Consider the following 17,207-nt stretch of genomic DNA (forward strand, 5'->3'; position numbering starts at 1 on the left):
AGGATCCCAATGGTATTGGCATTTGGCACAAGATTGAGGAAACCCCTTTTTAAAGTATTCTCATAGTAAGCAATTAATTTCAACAAACATGAATCCATCTTCAGCAATAACCTTAGCAGAATTAAAGTGAGAAAACAATACAAACAAATCCACTGGGGGCAAAAATCTTACTGTCAAACTGGAGGTAAGGGTGGAGTTGAGAGCTCTAGGGCAAGAGAAACCAGGTTGAAAAGACAACATTTATCAGTGTTTTTTTTCTCTTAAAAAGACAGACCATTTGTTCTCATAGCTACAAGGATAATCTAGGAGTAGCTTCGCTTGTAATTATTGCATTGATACAACTACCTTATTAATGTGTATTAGAAACTAAGTCGGACTAGGACATAATGACAATGTGTTTAAGCTGGCCAGGCCAATCATCAGATATCTATCAAATAAACTTACAATTATGGGGATTACATAAATACAGTCAAGTGTAATCATCATATCCATGATAAGAACAGAAAAAGCATGATTGATAACAGTCTGAATTTGAAGCATCGAGAGCAGGAAAAAAACAAACTGAGATTTGAAACATAAAATGATTCGGTTTAAAAGACTAAAAGTGAAAGAACCAAATTGAATAACTTTTTTTATCTATCAAGTACATAAATAATAGATTTTACATGACAGCCACTAAAGCAAATAAAACCCTACATACGAGGATGCTAATGAGCTTGCCATTCAAGGAGACAGCGTAGTAAAGAATCATGAATTAGCAGTTACAAAAAATGAGAGCATAATTTATACCAAATACCTGTAAACAAACATACACTTGAAAGGAAATATGAAATCGTCCTAGGTGAACAATTTCAGATTTCCTCCCTTTATTTATTAACTTCATTACTTTTTACGTTGGTCTCTGAATTGACTTGCATCTCAAGCAATTTCTGTTGCTCCTCTTCATTTTCCTTTTCACTCGCCTGTTTTGCAGCCTTCGGCTTGCTTGCTGATTGCTGATACATAATCCCACCCAGCATACAAATCAGAAGACCCACTGTACCCACCCATGTGGAATGCTTGTCCCATACCACCAAATTGATAATAACTGTCAACAACTTGTTCACTATACCAAGGACAGTAAAACCTGTGGCAGAAATTGCCCTGCGACAAGAAAATCCAAAGAAAGAGATTGCCAGACCAAACAGACATGACAATCCCACTGGCAAAATGACTTGGAACGAGTGCCAATCAGACTCATCTTTGATGTCATGCTTAATCTTCTTTAGCTCACCCATAATCAGCAGCTCCAGGGGAAAAAGCAGAAGAGCCTCAAGATTATTGTACAGCACAAGACCCCACGTGTTCAAGCCAATGGTCATAACCACATGCTTTATGTAAACAAAATCTATGGTCATGCTAACCAAGTAAGCCAATGCCCAGGTGTAAGCCATGAAAGTAAACTGATAATCAGTGACCACATAGAGCACACTGCCGGCAAAGATGGTGGCCAGGGAGGCCCAAGTCTTCCCGGACGGCCACGGCTGGTGCAGGAACAGCGTCTCCCCTACCGCAACAAACAAAGGCACAACAGATCGGAACACTATGAATGTGTCAACATTGGCATGGAGGAGCAACTCACTATTAGTGAAAAGCGACAAGTAAAATATTATTGCCGCCGGCAAAAACCGCCACAGTGTGGAAAGCTCAAGGGGGTCATGCTCCAGGAGCTTCATCCGGCCGCAGAGGAAGACCCCAGCGGCGCTGGTGAAGTACTGCAGGGCGGTTAGGGCACCCGGGTAGGGGAATTTCATCACTGCCCATTTGTTGATTATGGAAAGCAAAGAAGCAGATAAGCAATACCCAGCAGCAACACCATACACTGAAATTTGATGCAGCAATGCAGTGTACCAATTTCCCTCACCATCTCTCGAATCCACATTCACATTCACATTCACATCCACACCCTTTTGAAGAGTGGGATTATCACTAGGGTTTTCCACGTCAGTTGCTTTAGGCATCTGAACAGACTCCAAAATCACGCGATATTGATTCTAACATTCAACAAAATTTATGCCTGAAAATGAAGATCTGTTCTAAGTGTGAGCCAGAGTATAATGCGAATAGTGACGATGTGATGCATTGCAAATTGCAGCAAAGGATCGAAGAAAGTGAGAAAGGGGCTTACCAGAATGGAATCACGCACACCACAAAACCCCTTTTTTTCTACTTCTTCTCTTTCCGCTTAATCTTTTCCTCTTCACTTGATTCATTCCTGGATTTCTTCTTCTAAATTTATTACAAATTAAAAAAAATAAAGTACGCTTGCCGTTACATTTAAGGGTTCTTAAATTTTTCACAACTTGTGGCTTTTATAGTTATTTTAAAATTATTTGTAGTAAATATTAAAATGGTATTGTTATTATTATATTATATTAGAATAAAATATTATATTTTTCAAAATCACATGTCACTAACATATTTTATGGCTTAAGTTACTCTTTCTCCCTTTTAATCATCTCGCTTTTAATAATATTTTTTAATTTTGTAATATCGAATAATATTTTATTTTTATTTTGTTCTTTAACATTTTTATTAATGTTACTTAGTTATTTCTTTGATAATTAGGTAGCATATTGTTTTTAATAATACCTTTATGTTTTTATGTTTTAATATTGAATGGATTTTTTTTTATCCTAATAATAGATTTTTCACACTACTACATTATAATGATATTTTAACAATATTTTTTGACAACATTTTTATATTATAATTCTATTATTAGTATTTTTATAATTATTATTATTAATTATAAAATAATTTTGAACCAAACGTATATAAAATTAAAATAGTATAAAAAATATTGTTAAAATATCGCTACATTATCCTATTTAAACCACATGTCACTAACATATTTTATGGTTTAAGTTACTTTTTCACCTTTTAATCATATCGCTTTTAATAATATTTTTTAAATTTATAATATTTAATATTTTTTATTATTTTGTTGTGTAACATTTATTAATGTTATTTTAGCTATTTGTGCTAATTAGTTAGCATATTGTTTTTAATAATATTTTTGTTTTAATATTGAATATTTCCTTTTTTATTCAATGACCTAATAATAGATTTTTCACACTACTATACTAAAATCACATGTCAGTATCATATTTTATGGCTTAACTTAAGTTGCTCTTTCTCCCTTTTACTCGTATCGCTTTTAATAATATTTTTTTAATTTTATAATATTGAATAATTCTTTTTATTTATTTTGTTCTTTAAGACTTATTAATGTTACTTTGTTATCTGTGATAATTAGGTAACATATTGTCTCCCTTTTAATCATATCGCTTTTAATAATATTTTTTAATTTATAATATTGAATACTTTTTTTTATTTTGTTCTTTAACACTTATTAATGTCTGAGAAAATTAGGCAGCATATTGTTTTTAATATTGAATTAATGTTTTATTTTTTATTTATCACATTACCTAATAATAGATTTTTAACACTACTATATTAAAATCACATGTTACTAACATATTTTATGGCTTAAGTTACTCTTTCTCCCTTTCAAAGATATCGCTTTTAATAATATTTTTTAATTTCATAATATTGAATAATTTTTTTTATTATTTTGTTCTTTAACATTTATTAATGTTACTTTAGTTATCTGTGATAATTAGGTAGCATATTGTTTTTAATAATACCTTTATGTTTTAATATCGAATGAATGTTTTATTTTTTATTTAATTTCTAACATTTATTAGAGATGTAGATGGAACTGATTTTTATATATTTTTGTTTTGTTTTGATCCGTAATAACTTATATTTTTTATAACTTTTGTTTTATCTTGATGCTCCTAAATTACATTTTTTTCTAATTTATTCTCTTTGAATTCATAGTTAATAAAAAGAATAAAAGAAAGGGAGAATCCAAACTCTAACTAAAGAAAAGTAATGCGATTTTAATTATATTGATTGACTAATATTCTTTCTGTAAATAAAATAAAATTTAAGAATTACTTGTATAATTTTTACTCACTCGTTAACATGTTATATTTACCAATGCACAATACCATTTAAATGATGTTAACAAAAGTCAAAGTCCAAAACAAAATTAACAAATTTCTAAAGACTGAAAAAGAACTATTTTTCGAACCAAAAGAAATTTAGTTTTAGTAATAATAATAATAATAATGTACAAAGCTTTTAAATTTATGAGACTAACAAATTTATCTATTTTTATTTTTATTTTATAAATAATCGGTTTGCTAAGAACAAATCGTCTTATTAAGTCGATGTATATTCAGAAGTTCAAATGTCAACTTTACTTCTCATTTTTTAAATTGATGTATCATCTACTATTCATCCCAATGTGATCTCTTATAATAAAGGTGAGATAACCTCGTATGGGAGACGATAAAACTACTTCAACGTTCAAGTTAGTTACTAGCAATAAAATAGTAAGATTGTAATAAATGATTCTATTAACATATGTCGAGATGGGCCATGTTCATTGGACCTAATGTTCGTAGGATTACTTATTTAGAGTTGTCTAACTTGTTTAAATATCCTTAATATTTCTCTAATATGTCTTATTGCTTAAGTGTATCCTTACTATAAAGTTGTAGTACAAATTTGTGATTCGTACTAAGCTTTTCTTGTAGGGTGAGGTGTCCTCAACGTCTTTATGTACATTAACCCCAAGATCGATGCATCCTAGTTGAAAGTCTTGTTGTAAAACCCAATATATATATATATATATATATATATATATATATATATATATATATATATGTGTGTGTGTGTGTGTGTTTGTGTGTGTGTGTGTGTGTGTGTATGTATAATAAAAAAATAGTTTTTTTTGTCTTGTGTTATAACTTTTGCTAGATAGATAAGTTCATTTATCGTTTTATTTATTTATTTTTTATTTATATATGGTGTCGTTTGTATTATTTATATAGGTTAGAAAAGAGAAAATTTTTCTTTAACAACTCTGCCATGATAACATTTTAACAATGCTGGCTATCGGCTTGTGATTGGTGCAAAACAATTAATTTTTAAAAATCTAAAATCTGATGTGGAGGGCATTTTTGGAAGAAATAAATAAGTTTTGCAGTTTCTTCAAACAAAATTCAAAACTAAACTTCTTTGTGTTCTCTCTCTTGAAATTCCAATTCTCGCATTCTTTCTCTTGTCTCTCTTTCTCTCTATCTCTTCTCGTCATTCTCATTGGTGGTGAGCTCCACCATGACACCGTCAACATATCTTGACCACCATTCCGTCAATCATCACACGTTCGTCTTCATCTTCTCTCCTCTCGCGCGATTTTTGCCCTTTCTCCCTCTCTCCATTTCTCGTTCTTTTCTCACCCACAGTGACCTCAACAATCACCTCCACCATCACCTTCGTCATTGGTCTACCATTGTTTTTGCATTCCACCTCTCTTGCGCTCTCGATGAAGGAGTAAAGGTGTCTCTTTTCCCGAATGTGTGGGCGTGTTTGGGTGAAAGAAGGAGTAATCTGCATTGTTAAGGTGCGTAGAACAATAAAGTCATGAGTTATGCTTTCTCTTTGTGTTATTGTTGTTGTTGATGATTGGGTTGTTGATTGAGTCTTTTTTATGTTGGTGATTAAGTTGTTGTAGAATCACAGTGTTGAGGTGCTTGTTGTTTTACTATAATTTATGTTACTTTGTAAAGTTTGTTGCTGATGAATTTATTTTTTTGGCATATGTTGTTATAGGATACTTCGTTGGCATTAATGAAATTTGCCCTTAACATTTGGTTCTTTTCGCACGTATTGTTATTGTCGATATAGATTAATGGAACCATTTGATAACAATATAAGTGCAAATTGAAAGTCATTTTACTTTTTGTGTATTGTTGATTTAGTGTTACGGAACCGTCATTGATATGAAGTTTATTATCTTTTGTCAAGTTTTTGAGGTGGTGATGTATTCGGCTAAGTATTGTAGGTTTGTTTAAGGCTTGTATTAAGGCCTAATTAATGTAGAGTTTTTCCTTAATTGGATATCCAATCAATGTGGAAAGTATCTGCCATGTGTCATGTGTCCATGGAAAAAGTTTTTTCTTTCCCAGTGGCCACCTAGCACTCTAGGAATGAAGAAGATTTCTAAAAGTTAGTGGCTACATGTTCTTCCCTCATTGGAGAGGATTTGTGGACACTGGTCCACTCCTTAGAGGGCCTAATTATCCGGCCAAGAGTAGCTTGGATGAGAAGGCATGCAAAGTTTTGGTTTTTAGGAGACACCCTTAGCCTATAAACAGAGGTGTCTCTTCCCTTGTAATTATCTTTGTTGTTAAGTAATGTTATGCTGCCTATTTTTGTCCATAATGCTCATCTCAGATCAAGACCAGAGCAACCTATGAGACTTCTCTAGTCACCTTCCTCTTAGAGTTGTCCTAAACTCTCTTTGAGTCACCAAACACCACACCACCACCATAACACCAGCCTAGGTTGCGAGCTTCCCACCCCTTTCCAACCATTGCTTCCACATTTCCCACTCATTTCCCACCATATTTCGCACCATCATCACTAAAAGTACCACCCTCCATAGCATCTTTTCTAGCCTAGCTTGAGGAGGTTGCTATCACCTATACGATCATCTACTCTATATAAAATACGATAATCACAAGTGGAAACCAAAACCACAAAAAGGTGAGTGAGCTAGCATACAAACACCAAAACATCATAATTAGAATATACATCAACCGTAACATAACAATTCACCCAAATCTTACATAATAACAATGTCTCACAATAACCTTCAATAACATCAATTGTTTTACTCAACCACCCAAAACATGTTGTCTCACACAATGGTTCAAAAGGAAATATATTATCATAGTACAACCATTAGTGATATATCAATGTTAGGAAACTAAGTTGTAACCCTCGCACGCAATTTTCCAATAATCGTTCCACTTTCCATTACTCTCTTAGATAACTTTGAAAAAGTATACATGTATCACTTCTTATTACTTTTCTCGAGAGCCCTGCTGAGGTATACATATGTCACTTCTCATTACTCTTTTTGATAACCCTGAAAAAGTATACAATTTCTCATTACTCTTCTGGAAAGACTTTGTAAGACCCATGAAAAATGTCTATTTTAATAAAGAGTATTAAATTTTAGCATTATTATTAGTAATATTAATTTTAATGGATAGAAAATATATGATAAAAAATTATAATAATTTCAAAAGGAAGGGTTCAAAATTTTGAGAACCTATTTTAAAAGTTTCTCTTTAAAAAAAATAAATAAAAAGATTGAATAAAATAATAAAAGAAATGAATAACGCTCAAGAATAAGCATTCCACGGTGGTGCCAAGAGTGATTAGATATATTTAGGTGCAAATGGGATTAAAATATTTTTTAATAAAATAATATTTTAAAAAAAATGAATAGTAAAAGAATTTTGGTTATAAATAGCCAACGGGGGAGAAGGATTCTGCACAAGAAGGAGAGGAAATAAGAGAGAAAGAGAGAAAGGGAGAGAAGAAAAGAATTATGAAGAAATTTTGGTTGCAAAGAGAGTAGAGATTCTGGAGGATTTTCGGGGGAACAACTTCTGAGTAGGAAACTAAGGGGTAAAGTATCACTCCATGTCTCAAGATCCACTTTGGGGGACAAAGTAGCATATGATGTATCTGAGTAAAGTACCACTGCAAATGAAAACCTACTGAGAGTTTGATATTCATACGATTATTGGAACAAGTTGAGTTTATGATGATTATGGTATGTTTATTGTATTGTAAGTGATTTGACTTATAAGTTAGAAATTATGTTAGTAATTTAAATATACCCTGTTATTTTATTGCATTAGCTCACCCTTGCTTTATTTGTTGTTTGGTTGTTATTGTTGTGTTGTGTGTTTTCTCTCGACGATGATCATCCGATGGGTGTGAGCAAAAGGTGATGAGATGTCGATGGAACAGGCGTTAGATGGAGGATCGACTAGTGATTAGCTTATATGGACAAGATCCTTGTTTTTAATCGTTTTAAGTTTGGATTGTATTAGGTTTAAAATTTGAGTGATAATTTGTATATATAAAATTGAGAAAAACTTTTATTCACGGTTCTATCATATCAAGGATATAATAACTATATTATAGTTCAATGCTATAATTATTAGGATGTTACAGCCTCTACAAAATATACAACTTCTTATTACTCTTCTAAAAATCCCTGATGAAGTTGACCTCAGTTACCCTTCACCACCTTTCCCTAAGCTATCGCACATAAGCATGCAATTATGTTTCAAAACAAACATATATTCACATATCATCACATTCTTACTAAATAACATATACTCTATAATTTAGACTCGTAAAACATTACATCACATATACATAAGAAAGTAAGAAAGAAAATAAAAAAACAAAAATCTAAGCTATCTTTACCTCTTATTTTTCACTTCTTCCTTCTTCTCCATGAAAACTCAACCTTTAAAAACTTCCATATTTCCCTTGTCTCACCGTTTCTATTTTCATTCTCCCTAAATATTATTCTCCCCTTATATTTATGAGCTTAATATCTCTAAGAAAAACAATATATTTTATTATCATTTATTATTATTTAAAAATAATATATAAAAATATCTTATAATAATTAACCATATTTAAGGATATCTCATAATTTCTAATAATATAACCATATCTAAGAATATAGAATAATATCTAACATATAATAATATTTTTTTTCTAATTGAGTAATTATTCACCAAATCTTATTTGTTAGAAAATCTTTTAATATAAAATAAATCCTTTAAACTATAAGTAATAAATAGTTTCATCTTTTACTTAAAATATTTAATCATATTTGTGTATTTCTCTAATTATTAAAATTTCTAGATATCACAAAAAGTTGTGTGGTACTAACAATAAAAAAATTACATATTAAAAGTTGTATAAGCATCAATAGGTATATCGACTCTAATTTTTATAAATGTGAAAGATAGTTTGGTTATTTCTATAGATTTTTTTTTTTTTTTTGTGAAATAGTGTTAAAAACCTTTAATTGCCACGACAATTGAATTCCTAATATGTTACAAGGCAACTTGGTTGAAAATTTGTTATAAGGGCATGTATAGGAGATGGTATAGAAAAATCACTTGAGTTGTTGTATGATAACAAATTAACAATTCTAATTTTTCAGCAACAAATTATAGACATTTGTTATTGCTTGTGAAAGGAATAGTTCAAGATAATTAATTGCCAATAAAACATATTAACACATAAAAAGATTTAAAAATAATTCTGATAATATACCGTATCCAGTAACAAACTCCATGGTTGTAGATTCATTCAATAAAGAACTAATCCCCAAAATATTTCATGATCACACTACTCATTTACTGGTACTCTTTAACTAATATCTAGTTTTAGGGGGATTTTATAATTTTGGATGTTTTCATGACATAGACATATATGATTCAACTATGTTTTCCACATAAATAAATTTTCGGTATATTTAAAATTTGATCTTACTAAGTTACTATTGTGTTAAGGAGGGATCTATTGGAATTAGGCATGTAAGATCACATAACATGAAAATTTCTCAGTACACATCCATATCATGATTCATGTTATTCATTTGTGTCAACATATACGACCATTGATGGGTTTAACTATAATAAAAGAAGCAACAAGATTATTATGATCCGCTGATGTGATTGGACTGAATTAAACACACATCTTTAATTTAACATTGATGAAATATTTAGGAAAATAATATTTTGACACCAATTTTTTGATACCATTTTGACACACATACACTTGTCAAAATGTGGTTGTACGATTTCAAATTAAAAAAAAAGAAAACTTTGATTTTTTTTCTTCCAAATATGCCCTTGTCTCAGTTTTTTTTAATTTGAAATCGTCCAACCACGTTTTGACATGTGCACAATGTCAAAATAGTGTCAAAATTTGGTGTCAAAATATCATTTTTCAAATATTTAATTTAACAAATGGACTTATATATGAATAATTATATATTAAAGATATCATGGACACTTATTGTTGATGCGAAATTAATAATGAATCAATTTGACTATATAGGTTAGGTCCCATTGTAGACTACGTTATTTTCTCTTTTTTTTTTTACATTACATTATCATATTATTAAAGAGTTCTCTTAAGATATGAAGTGGTAATATGGAAGGCTAAATTGCTTTGAAATCTTATCATTATGAATTCAAATATGTTTATGCTTTTAGTTTTAATTATTAACATGATAAATTCATGTGATATAAATAATAGTTTTGCATACAAGGCTTAAATTTAAGTTTAGGAAGTATACTCCCTACCATGAAAATTGTCTTAAAAAATATATTTTAAGTCTAACTTAATATTATAAATTTGGTTTACAAGATGGGGTTTGTGTCCATTTATACATTGTAAATTTGTCTTATCGATAGTTAACGTGAAATTTTCTAACCCACCCGCTTACGTCTAAAATATATACATCTTGAGCATAAAACTAGATATTAATAACTCAATACACTAGTACAAAAACATTGTTTAACGTCACCCACAAGACGTCGGTTCGAGGGAAACCGATGTATATGAGTGGACGGAGGCATTACCGTAAATAAGTTGGTAACCTAGACGTCAGTTTCGAGGGAAGGCGACGTCTATGATATTGTAGACGTCTGCTCTGCCCTACACTGACGTCTAATGGCCTGAGGTAGGCGAGAAGACAGTCTATTGACGTTGGTTGTGATGGGAGGCCGACGTCTACGAGGCTACAATTAATGCTCTTCACCTGATTCTCAGGCGCTTAGACGTCATGTAGTCAAAAAGCGACGTCTATGGTCTGTCTGGAAGGCGGGAAGACAAAACTTTCTACAATTTAGACGTCGGTGATTAAGGGGAGAGACGTCTATATGTCTGTAATTAATTATGTTCACTAAACTCGGACGTCCGGCAGAAGGGCATCGACGTCTAAATTATTATAGACGTCGGCGCCCCTTCACAACTGTCGTCAACATCCCTGACAGGAAATGAAATGTCAATCGGTTCAGCTTCCTCGACGTTGACTCCCCTTTAAACCGACGTCTAATGGCATTCAAAAAGTCAGTTTATATGTTAACTTGGTCGTCGAATTAGTTCGATAACCCACTTCTAGGTGACTATAAACGTCGGTTTCTGAAGCAACCAACGCTCCATTTCATTTTAAATAAACTGCAGACTCTTCGCGACATTGCAGTTTCTGATATCGTCTTCCTCTTCTCCTTGTTCTCTTACGGCACCTCTTCTTTTTCTCTCTTGCGGCATTACATTATTGTTTTTTATAACATCATCGTCTTCCTCCTCTCCTTTTTCTCTTTTGCGGCAGAGCATCCCATGTGCGTGGTTTTTTATGGTTACAGTTTAACCTTTGTCAGTCTTTCATCGATTATCTTCTGGTTCAACTGATTAAAATTTGTTTTATTTGTGTTGTGTTTTAGTGTAGTTTTGTTCCTTTCTTGGGTAACGTAGTACCACATTCTCCCTTTGCTAGTTGCCTCTAAGAAAAAGCGGCGTCTTTTGGATTTATGGTGACATTTCGATCCAAAAACGAACCTGGGTCGTTATCTAGTTATCGTTTTACCGTAATTTTTCCCTTTTGCGGTTGAAAATGGAACTAAGCAACAACCCAAGTTCGATTGTGGGTCGAAATGCCATTAGAAATTCAAAAGACGCAAGCTTTTTTTTGGGGGAAACTAGCAAAAGGAGAGTGTGCTACTAGGCTATCTAAAAACATGAACAAAACTACACTAAAACACAATAACTGTATTAGACGTCAGTTAATGCAAGTCTTTATGTGCTCTTAGACGTCGGTTAATTCTTACTCTGACGTCTATATAGTGTCCTTAGACGTCGGGTTAGGCCTACAGTGTAATGACGTCGGTCATAGCACTAACTGATGTCATTATAGACGTCTGTTGAATGTATGTTCAACGTCCTATTGACGTTACCGGTAATGACGTTGGTTGTTTAATAGACGTTAAAAGCCCAAAATAACCGACGTTAATCGACGTTTTTCCAGCATAATAGACTCAATAAACAATAAAATATCTATATTAATTTATTTATTTTTGTTGATAAAAAAACAAGATTGACTTGTAAAAAAAAATTACACTCGTTTTTATATTGTAAGTTTATTTTATCTTTAATCGATATAAGATTTTAAATATATAATTAAAAAAAAATCAATTTTAATTTAGTTTTTGTTTTTAGAGAAAATTATATATTGGTTTTTGTATATTTTAAAGTATACGTAAGAAACTTCGTGCCTTGCAAAAGTCAATGTGCAGTTAAACATGCATAAAAACATTTTTTTTTTTCTAGTGTAAAAGAAAGTCATAAATTAAACGAATTACTCTGTACAGAAACGAAAACCGTAAGAAATATTAATAAAATGAAAAAACAGTTTCAGGTTTTCACTTTTTAATGGTTCATTTGCCTTTTTCAAAGTGAAGTACACTTATAATTATATATAAGGCTATTACAAATAACAAAAAAAAATCTTCTACTATTTAATGTAATTGATCAAAGTAATATACAATCTAATTTCGGTTTTTCTTTTTTTTTTGGAAATTGAGGACAAATAGAACTTTGTATGTTGATTCAAGTTTTAGTTTGTATTAAGGCTTCAATAGAAGGTGATAGAAATTTACGAATTATAGAAAAATAAGTTAAAGATATAACGTCTGTATATATACATGACTCTCATATTTTAACCACTTTTTATAATAATTTTTTGACAATATAAATTATTATCAATATTTTATTGATCTCTTTCAATTTAGGACTATGATATATTAATAATTTATTTTTAATAATTTTTTGAAAATAAATTATGTATTACTATTTTATTAGTTTATATATGTAAAACAGACCAATCACAAACTATCACATAAATTGTTGTAAAAAATTGTCAAAAAAATTATTAAAAAAATATTTTTCTTGAATTTATTTTTTAAAAAATATTTAAAATGAATCAATAACAAACTACAACGATTATAAAAAATTGTCAAAAAAAATTGTTAAAAAACATTTTTCATATATATATATATATATATATATATATATATATATATATATATATATATAAATAAAAGAGAGTTCTTAGTTTAATTTTTACACATATTTTTGAATCACACTGACTTCAGTTCCATACACTTCTTTTATGCCCTGAAAATGCTAATCAAATTAATGTAATTCACAAGACTTGAGTTACTTCATTAATTTAACTTGTTCATCGAAACAAAAATAAGAAAGTTATGTGTAACTCACCATTTCAGTTTTCATGCAAAAAAGTGAGTCCTTTCGTTTTGATGTTATCACAAAACAACAAAAACATGAATTGTCGCTAACAAAGGAAACTTCTCCCCAGCTACCTTAATCTCATCATTGCAATTTGAAACCCAACACCATCAATAACTAACTAACTAAAAATAACAACCCAAAGAGAAATCACCAACTTCCTTTCATTTTGATGTTATTTTCCATGGCTTCCAAGCAAGAACCAAAGCTCCCTTTGACTCTTTTGGTGGACAAAGAAAGAAACTGTGTGGTTGTTGCTGAAGCAAGTGGAGACTTCATAGACATTTTGTTCAGTTTTCTCACCCTTCCACTGGGAACTATCACAAGGCTTGTGTCAAAGAACCAAGAGTACGATGAAGTAGAAGAGATTGGTTGCATGAACAACTTGTACCAGAGCTTGGAAAATTCTGCTGATGATGTTTTCTGGAACCACATTTGCAAGAAAATGTTGCTTTTTCCACGCAACCCTTGCGAGGCACTTTGCCAGAAGCTTAAGCTGAACTTGGATGATGCAAAGCCTATGAAGTACTTCATGTGCAGCAACAGGTGCAGAAAGGGTGGTGATTGGTTCTTCAGTACTTTTGCTGAGGCTACCTGCTACTGTGGGAAATTGATGAACAAAGAAATGAAGCTGCATGGAGAATCTAATGAAGAAAATAATGATGGAGATGGTGTTTTTGTTAAGGGCCAAACCATGTACTTGATCTTTGATGATTTAAAGGTGCTACAAAGCTCTCCTGGTAACACTGTTCATCAACTTCTCCAACTTGGCTACAAAAACTTCCACAGGCTGACAAAGAAGTACCTTGATGTTGGTAGAAAGGAGGTAATATTGCAGATGAATTCATTTGGTGTGGTAGTTGCACACAAGCATATGAAAGTTTGTTAATAAATTTTGAATTTTGCACTGGTATTAGTTAATTAGAATTTATAACATACTAACTGGTATAAGATGAACATTGTGAGAAAAAGTTCATGGTAGTCAAAATCCGTTTTAGGATTTGCATTTCTCTATTTTATGTCTGCACGTTAATCTGATTATCTTTTCTTAAGTTCATTAATTAGCTAGTAAACTTGTGCTGGGGGAAGATCTGCAAAAATCAGTGCTAATAAACATAATGAATAAGAAAAGTGAGGTTTGTAGTCACTTATATATTGTAAATTGGTTTTGTGGAACTTTCAACACACTTTTTTCATGTCGAGATATAGATATTTCGAGTGTGAGAATAGAATTAATATGTGATCAAATAGCAGTTCGATACCATATTAGATCTCGTTAGGATACACTCTAAACCAAAACTCTGATACCATATTAATAAGTAGCTTTTAAGCCTAACTCAACCCTACAAAACCATTTTCTAATTTTACCAGCCGATTATGTGGGAGTTGAGTTAGATTTAAAATAAACTTTCCAAATAAATACGCGAAAATTTCTTATTTCATTATCCTTAAACCTGTGTTTGTTTTTGTCCTTTTCAAGATTTTGGACTTGCTAAAGCAAGCATTGATCTCCAATTCTCCTCTTAGCGATGTATTCCTAGATAATGGAGGATCAAACGGTGTGTGCACTTTCTCACCAAAACTTAGACCAGAAAAACAAGGCTGGATAAATCACAATCCTAGTATAAACCTAAAGGTAACAGTGAGAAAATCAAAGAAAACAATACTGTATGCTGAAGCTGAGGGAGATTTTGTGGATTATCTATTCAGCTTCCTCACAACACCACTTGGATCTGTTCTAAACCTACTGGATGAAAACTTTGGTCTGGGAAGTATGAATAACTTGCAAAAAAGTGTGAAGAATCTGAATCCATTATGTCTGAGAAATCCTTCAGGCAGTCCTTTACTGAACCTGAGGGTGGCCCCTCAATTTGGTTTGAAGAAGCAGCCAACAAAACTTTGTGAAGAACAGACTCCTTGCTACTGGTATGGCACAGGAGTGATAAAAAATCATATATGCTATGCCATTGGGAATGGAGTGATATCAAAGGATCATAGCCTAATACAACATCCAGGGGCCATGAAACATTTTGATCCAAGATCTTCTGATGGCACAAAAGAGTCAGCTTTGGGCTTTGTGAGAAGACCATCATTGTTTGTTGTGTGGAATGATCTTCAAGTAACACCATTGGTGAGAACTTCAAGTATTTCATTTCTGCAAAAGCTTAATGTTCCATTGGATGACTTGGAGCAGCATGAGCTGAGAATTGAGGAGACAGAGGTAGCTAGCACTTCATTTTTTCACTGATTCTCTTTTTGTTATTTCAATGTCTTTAATATCTCAGAATCAATGATTTTCATTATCTATGCATGATTAGGCACTGAACCTGCTGGGAGCTTCTTTGACTTCCAAAGCTGCTTTGACAGAAGGCCTGTTCTATCTCTTGAAGCCAAAGAAACAAGCTAAAGCATGATCTTTTCTTTTCTTCCACTTGTTTTTAATAAGAGCAATCATGCATGTTTATGGAAATGTATCAGTTTTATGTTGCATTTTGGAGCATTGAATGGAGGTGTGAACAATAAATTCCTTTGCCCTTGGCTACAAATTATCTTTCTTTAGTATAATCTCAAAATGCTACAACATGGTAGTTTCTTATTTTTCAAAAGGCTAAATTATTTGGTTATTCAAGTGTTTGAGAAATTTTAAACGTGTCTCTAAACTAATTTTCATTTTTAATTTTGATCATGTAAATATATTTTATTTGGTTATGACAACGATATATTTGGAGTATAATTTATATATTTTAAAATAAGTTATTATTATTTGTTTCATTTAAATTAGTTCGAAGGTTACTCGTTCTTTTTTGTTTTGTTCTTTTTTATCGTTCAATCTTTTTTTGAAAACGCAATTCATTTTAATAGATTATTGATATGCAGAAAACATTCTTGATACTCAATTATTCATATTGCATTAAAGTGTAAGATAATATAACTCATTAATAACTAATAATAATAATATAGTTGTTAACTGACCTGATCAATTCAATTCAATTCAATTCGTTGTTAATTATTATTGATGGATATCTATTAGATTGAATAGTTGAGATGTGAAAAAAAGGTATATATATGCTTTGAATATGTTAAATATGTATAAGTTTATTGATAGCTTACTTTGAATAAGTGTTAAATATATTTTAAAATAAGTTATTACCAACCAATTCGTTGTTAATTATTGTTCGCTGGTACTTATTTTAATAGCTTACTTTAGTGTTGTTGTGTTGTTTCTTAATTATGATAATGATGATTGTACGTTATATGATAGATAGATTAGAGACTGATATTTCATATAAGAAAACTCAGTGTACGATCCTATATTTCCAACGATCGGAAATAACTAAATACCGAACGGTCCCCTTCGGCCCAAGGCATCGAAAATAACTATAGACCGAACGGTCTTAATGGATAAGCAGCCCACACAGGCCCAATTCCAGATTCCAGTACAAAAAGCCAGCGTATAAAATATTCGCGAAAATATATCATCCGATATATCTTATAAAGATATTATAACAGAGATATGTCAAGTAAGATTATATTTTATTNTGTTTATATTACTGTTAATATTATATCAATCCAAAGCCTATAAATAAAGGCCAGAGGATTCCAAACAAGGGACGCTCTCTCAGTACGCTCTCTGAATACACTTCACTCACACTGCCTACAACATATCTCTCATCAATTCTCTTCCAACAGAGAATTCCTTATACACGCCTAACTTGAGCGTCGGAGTGCCTTTTCAGGTACCTCCCCCCCCCCGTCAAAGCTAGGAGACTACCGGACGGCTGAAGTCGACGAGAAGACGTACGGTCAGAAGTCAAGAAAAGCGGACAGAAAGACAGAAGACGACGTCATCGAGGTTAGTACTTCGGTCCCAGTAAATTTACACCGTAACA

At 31.6% G+C, this 17,207-nt stretch overlaps 2 protein-coding genes across 3 annotated transcripts; one reads left to right on the forward strand and one right to left on the reverse strand.

Moving 5' to 3' along the window:
• Positions 1 to 599: 599 nt before the first annotated feature.
• Positions 600 to 2,308, reverse strand: LOC106753452 (GDP-mannose transporter GONST3). 2 transcript variants are annotated; one of them, XM_014635260.2, is made up of 2 exons: positions 2,168 to 2,308; positions 600 to 2,070 (listed from the first exon to the last, which is right to left on the reverse strand). In XM_014635260.2, the coding sequence occupies exon 2, from the start codon at positions 1,998 to 2,000 to the stop codon at positions 867 to 869; it is 1,134 nt and encodes a 377-aa protein (XP_014490746.1). In that variant the 5' UTR covers positions 2,001 to 2,070; positions 2,168 to 2,308; the 3' UTR covers positions 600 to 866. The 2 variants fall into 2 exon arrangements, with proteins under 2 accessions (XP_014490746.1, XP_014490747.1); XM_014635261.2 differs by having other exon boundaries at positions 600 to 2,056; positions 2,168 to 2,295.
• Positions 2,309 to 13,475: 11,167 nt separating this feature from the next.
• Positions 13,476 to 15,854, forward strand: LOC106753466. Its single transcript, XM_014635278.2, has 3 exons — positions 13,476 to 14,143; positions 14,798 to 15,538; positions 15,636 to 15,854. Exons 1-3 carry the CDS (start codon positions 13,490 to 13,492, stop codon positions 15,729 to 15,731), a joined length of 1,491 nt encoding a protein of 496 aa, XP_014490764.2. The 5' UTR covers positions 13,476 to 13,489; the 3' UTR covers positions 15,732 to 15,854.
• The last annotated feature ends 1,353 nt before the right edge of the window (positions 15,855 to 17,207 follow it).

This window comes from Vigna radiata, unplaced genomic scaffold, assembly GCF_000741045.1.
Source record: "Vigna radiata var. radiata cultivar VC1973A unplaced genomic scaffold, Vradiata_ver6 scaffold_133, whole genome shotgun sequence".
Taxonomy (NCBI): Eukaryota; Viridiplantae; Streptophyta; class Magnoliopsida; order Fabales; family Fabaceae; genus Vigna; species Vigna radiata.

Excerpts from the sequence above, each read along its gene's own strand:
- LOC106753452 (XM_014635260.2), bottom strand. The coding sequence starts at position 2,000 with ATGCCTAAAGCAACTGACGTGGAAAACCCTAGTGATAATCCCACTCTT.
- LOC106753466 (XM_014635278.2), top strand. The coding sequence starts at position 13,490 with ATGTTATTTTCCATGGCTTCCAAGCAAGAACCAAAGCTCCCTTTGACT. Across the intron at positions 14,144-14,797 it reads TTGATGTTGGTAGAAAGGAG|ATTTTGGACTTGCTAAAGCA; the intron begins GTAATATTGCAG and ends GTCCTTTTCAAG. Across the intron at positions 15,539-15,635 it reads TGAGAATTGAGGAGACAGAG|GCACTGAACCTGCTGGGAGC; the intron begins GTAGCTAGCACT and ends ATGCATGATTAG.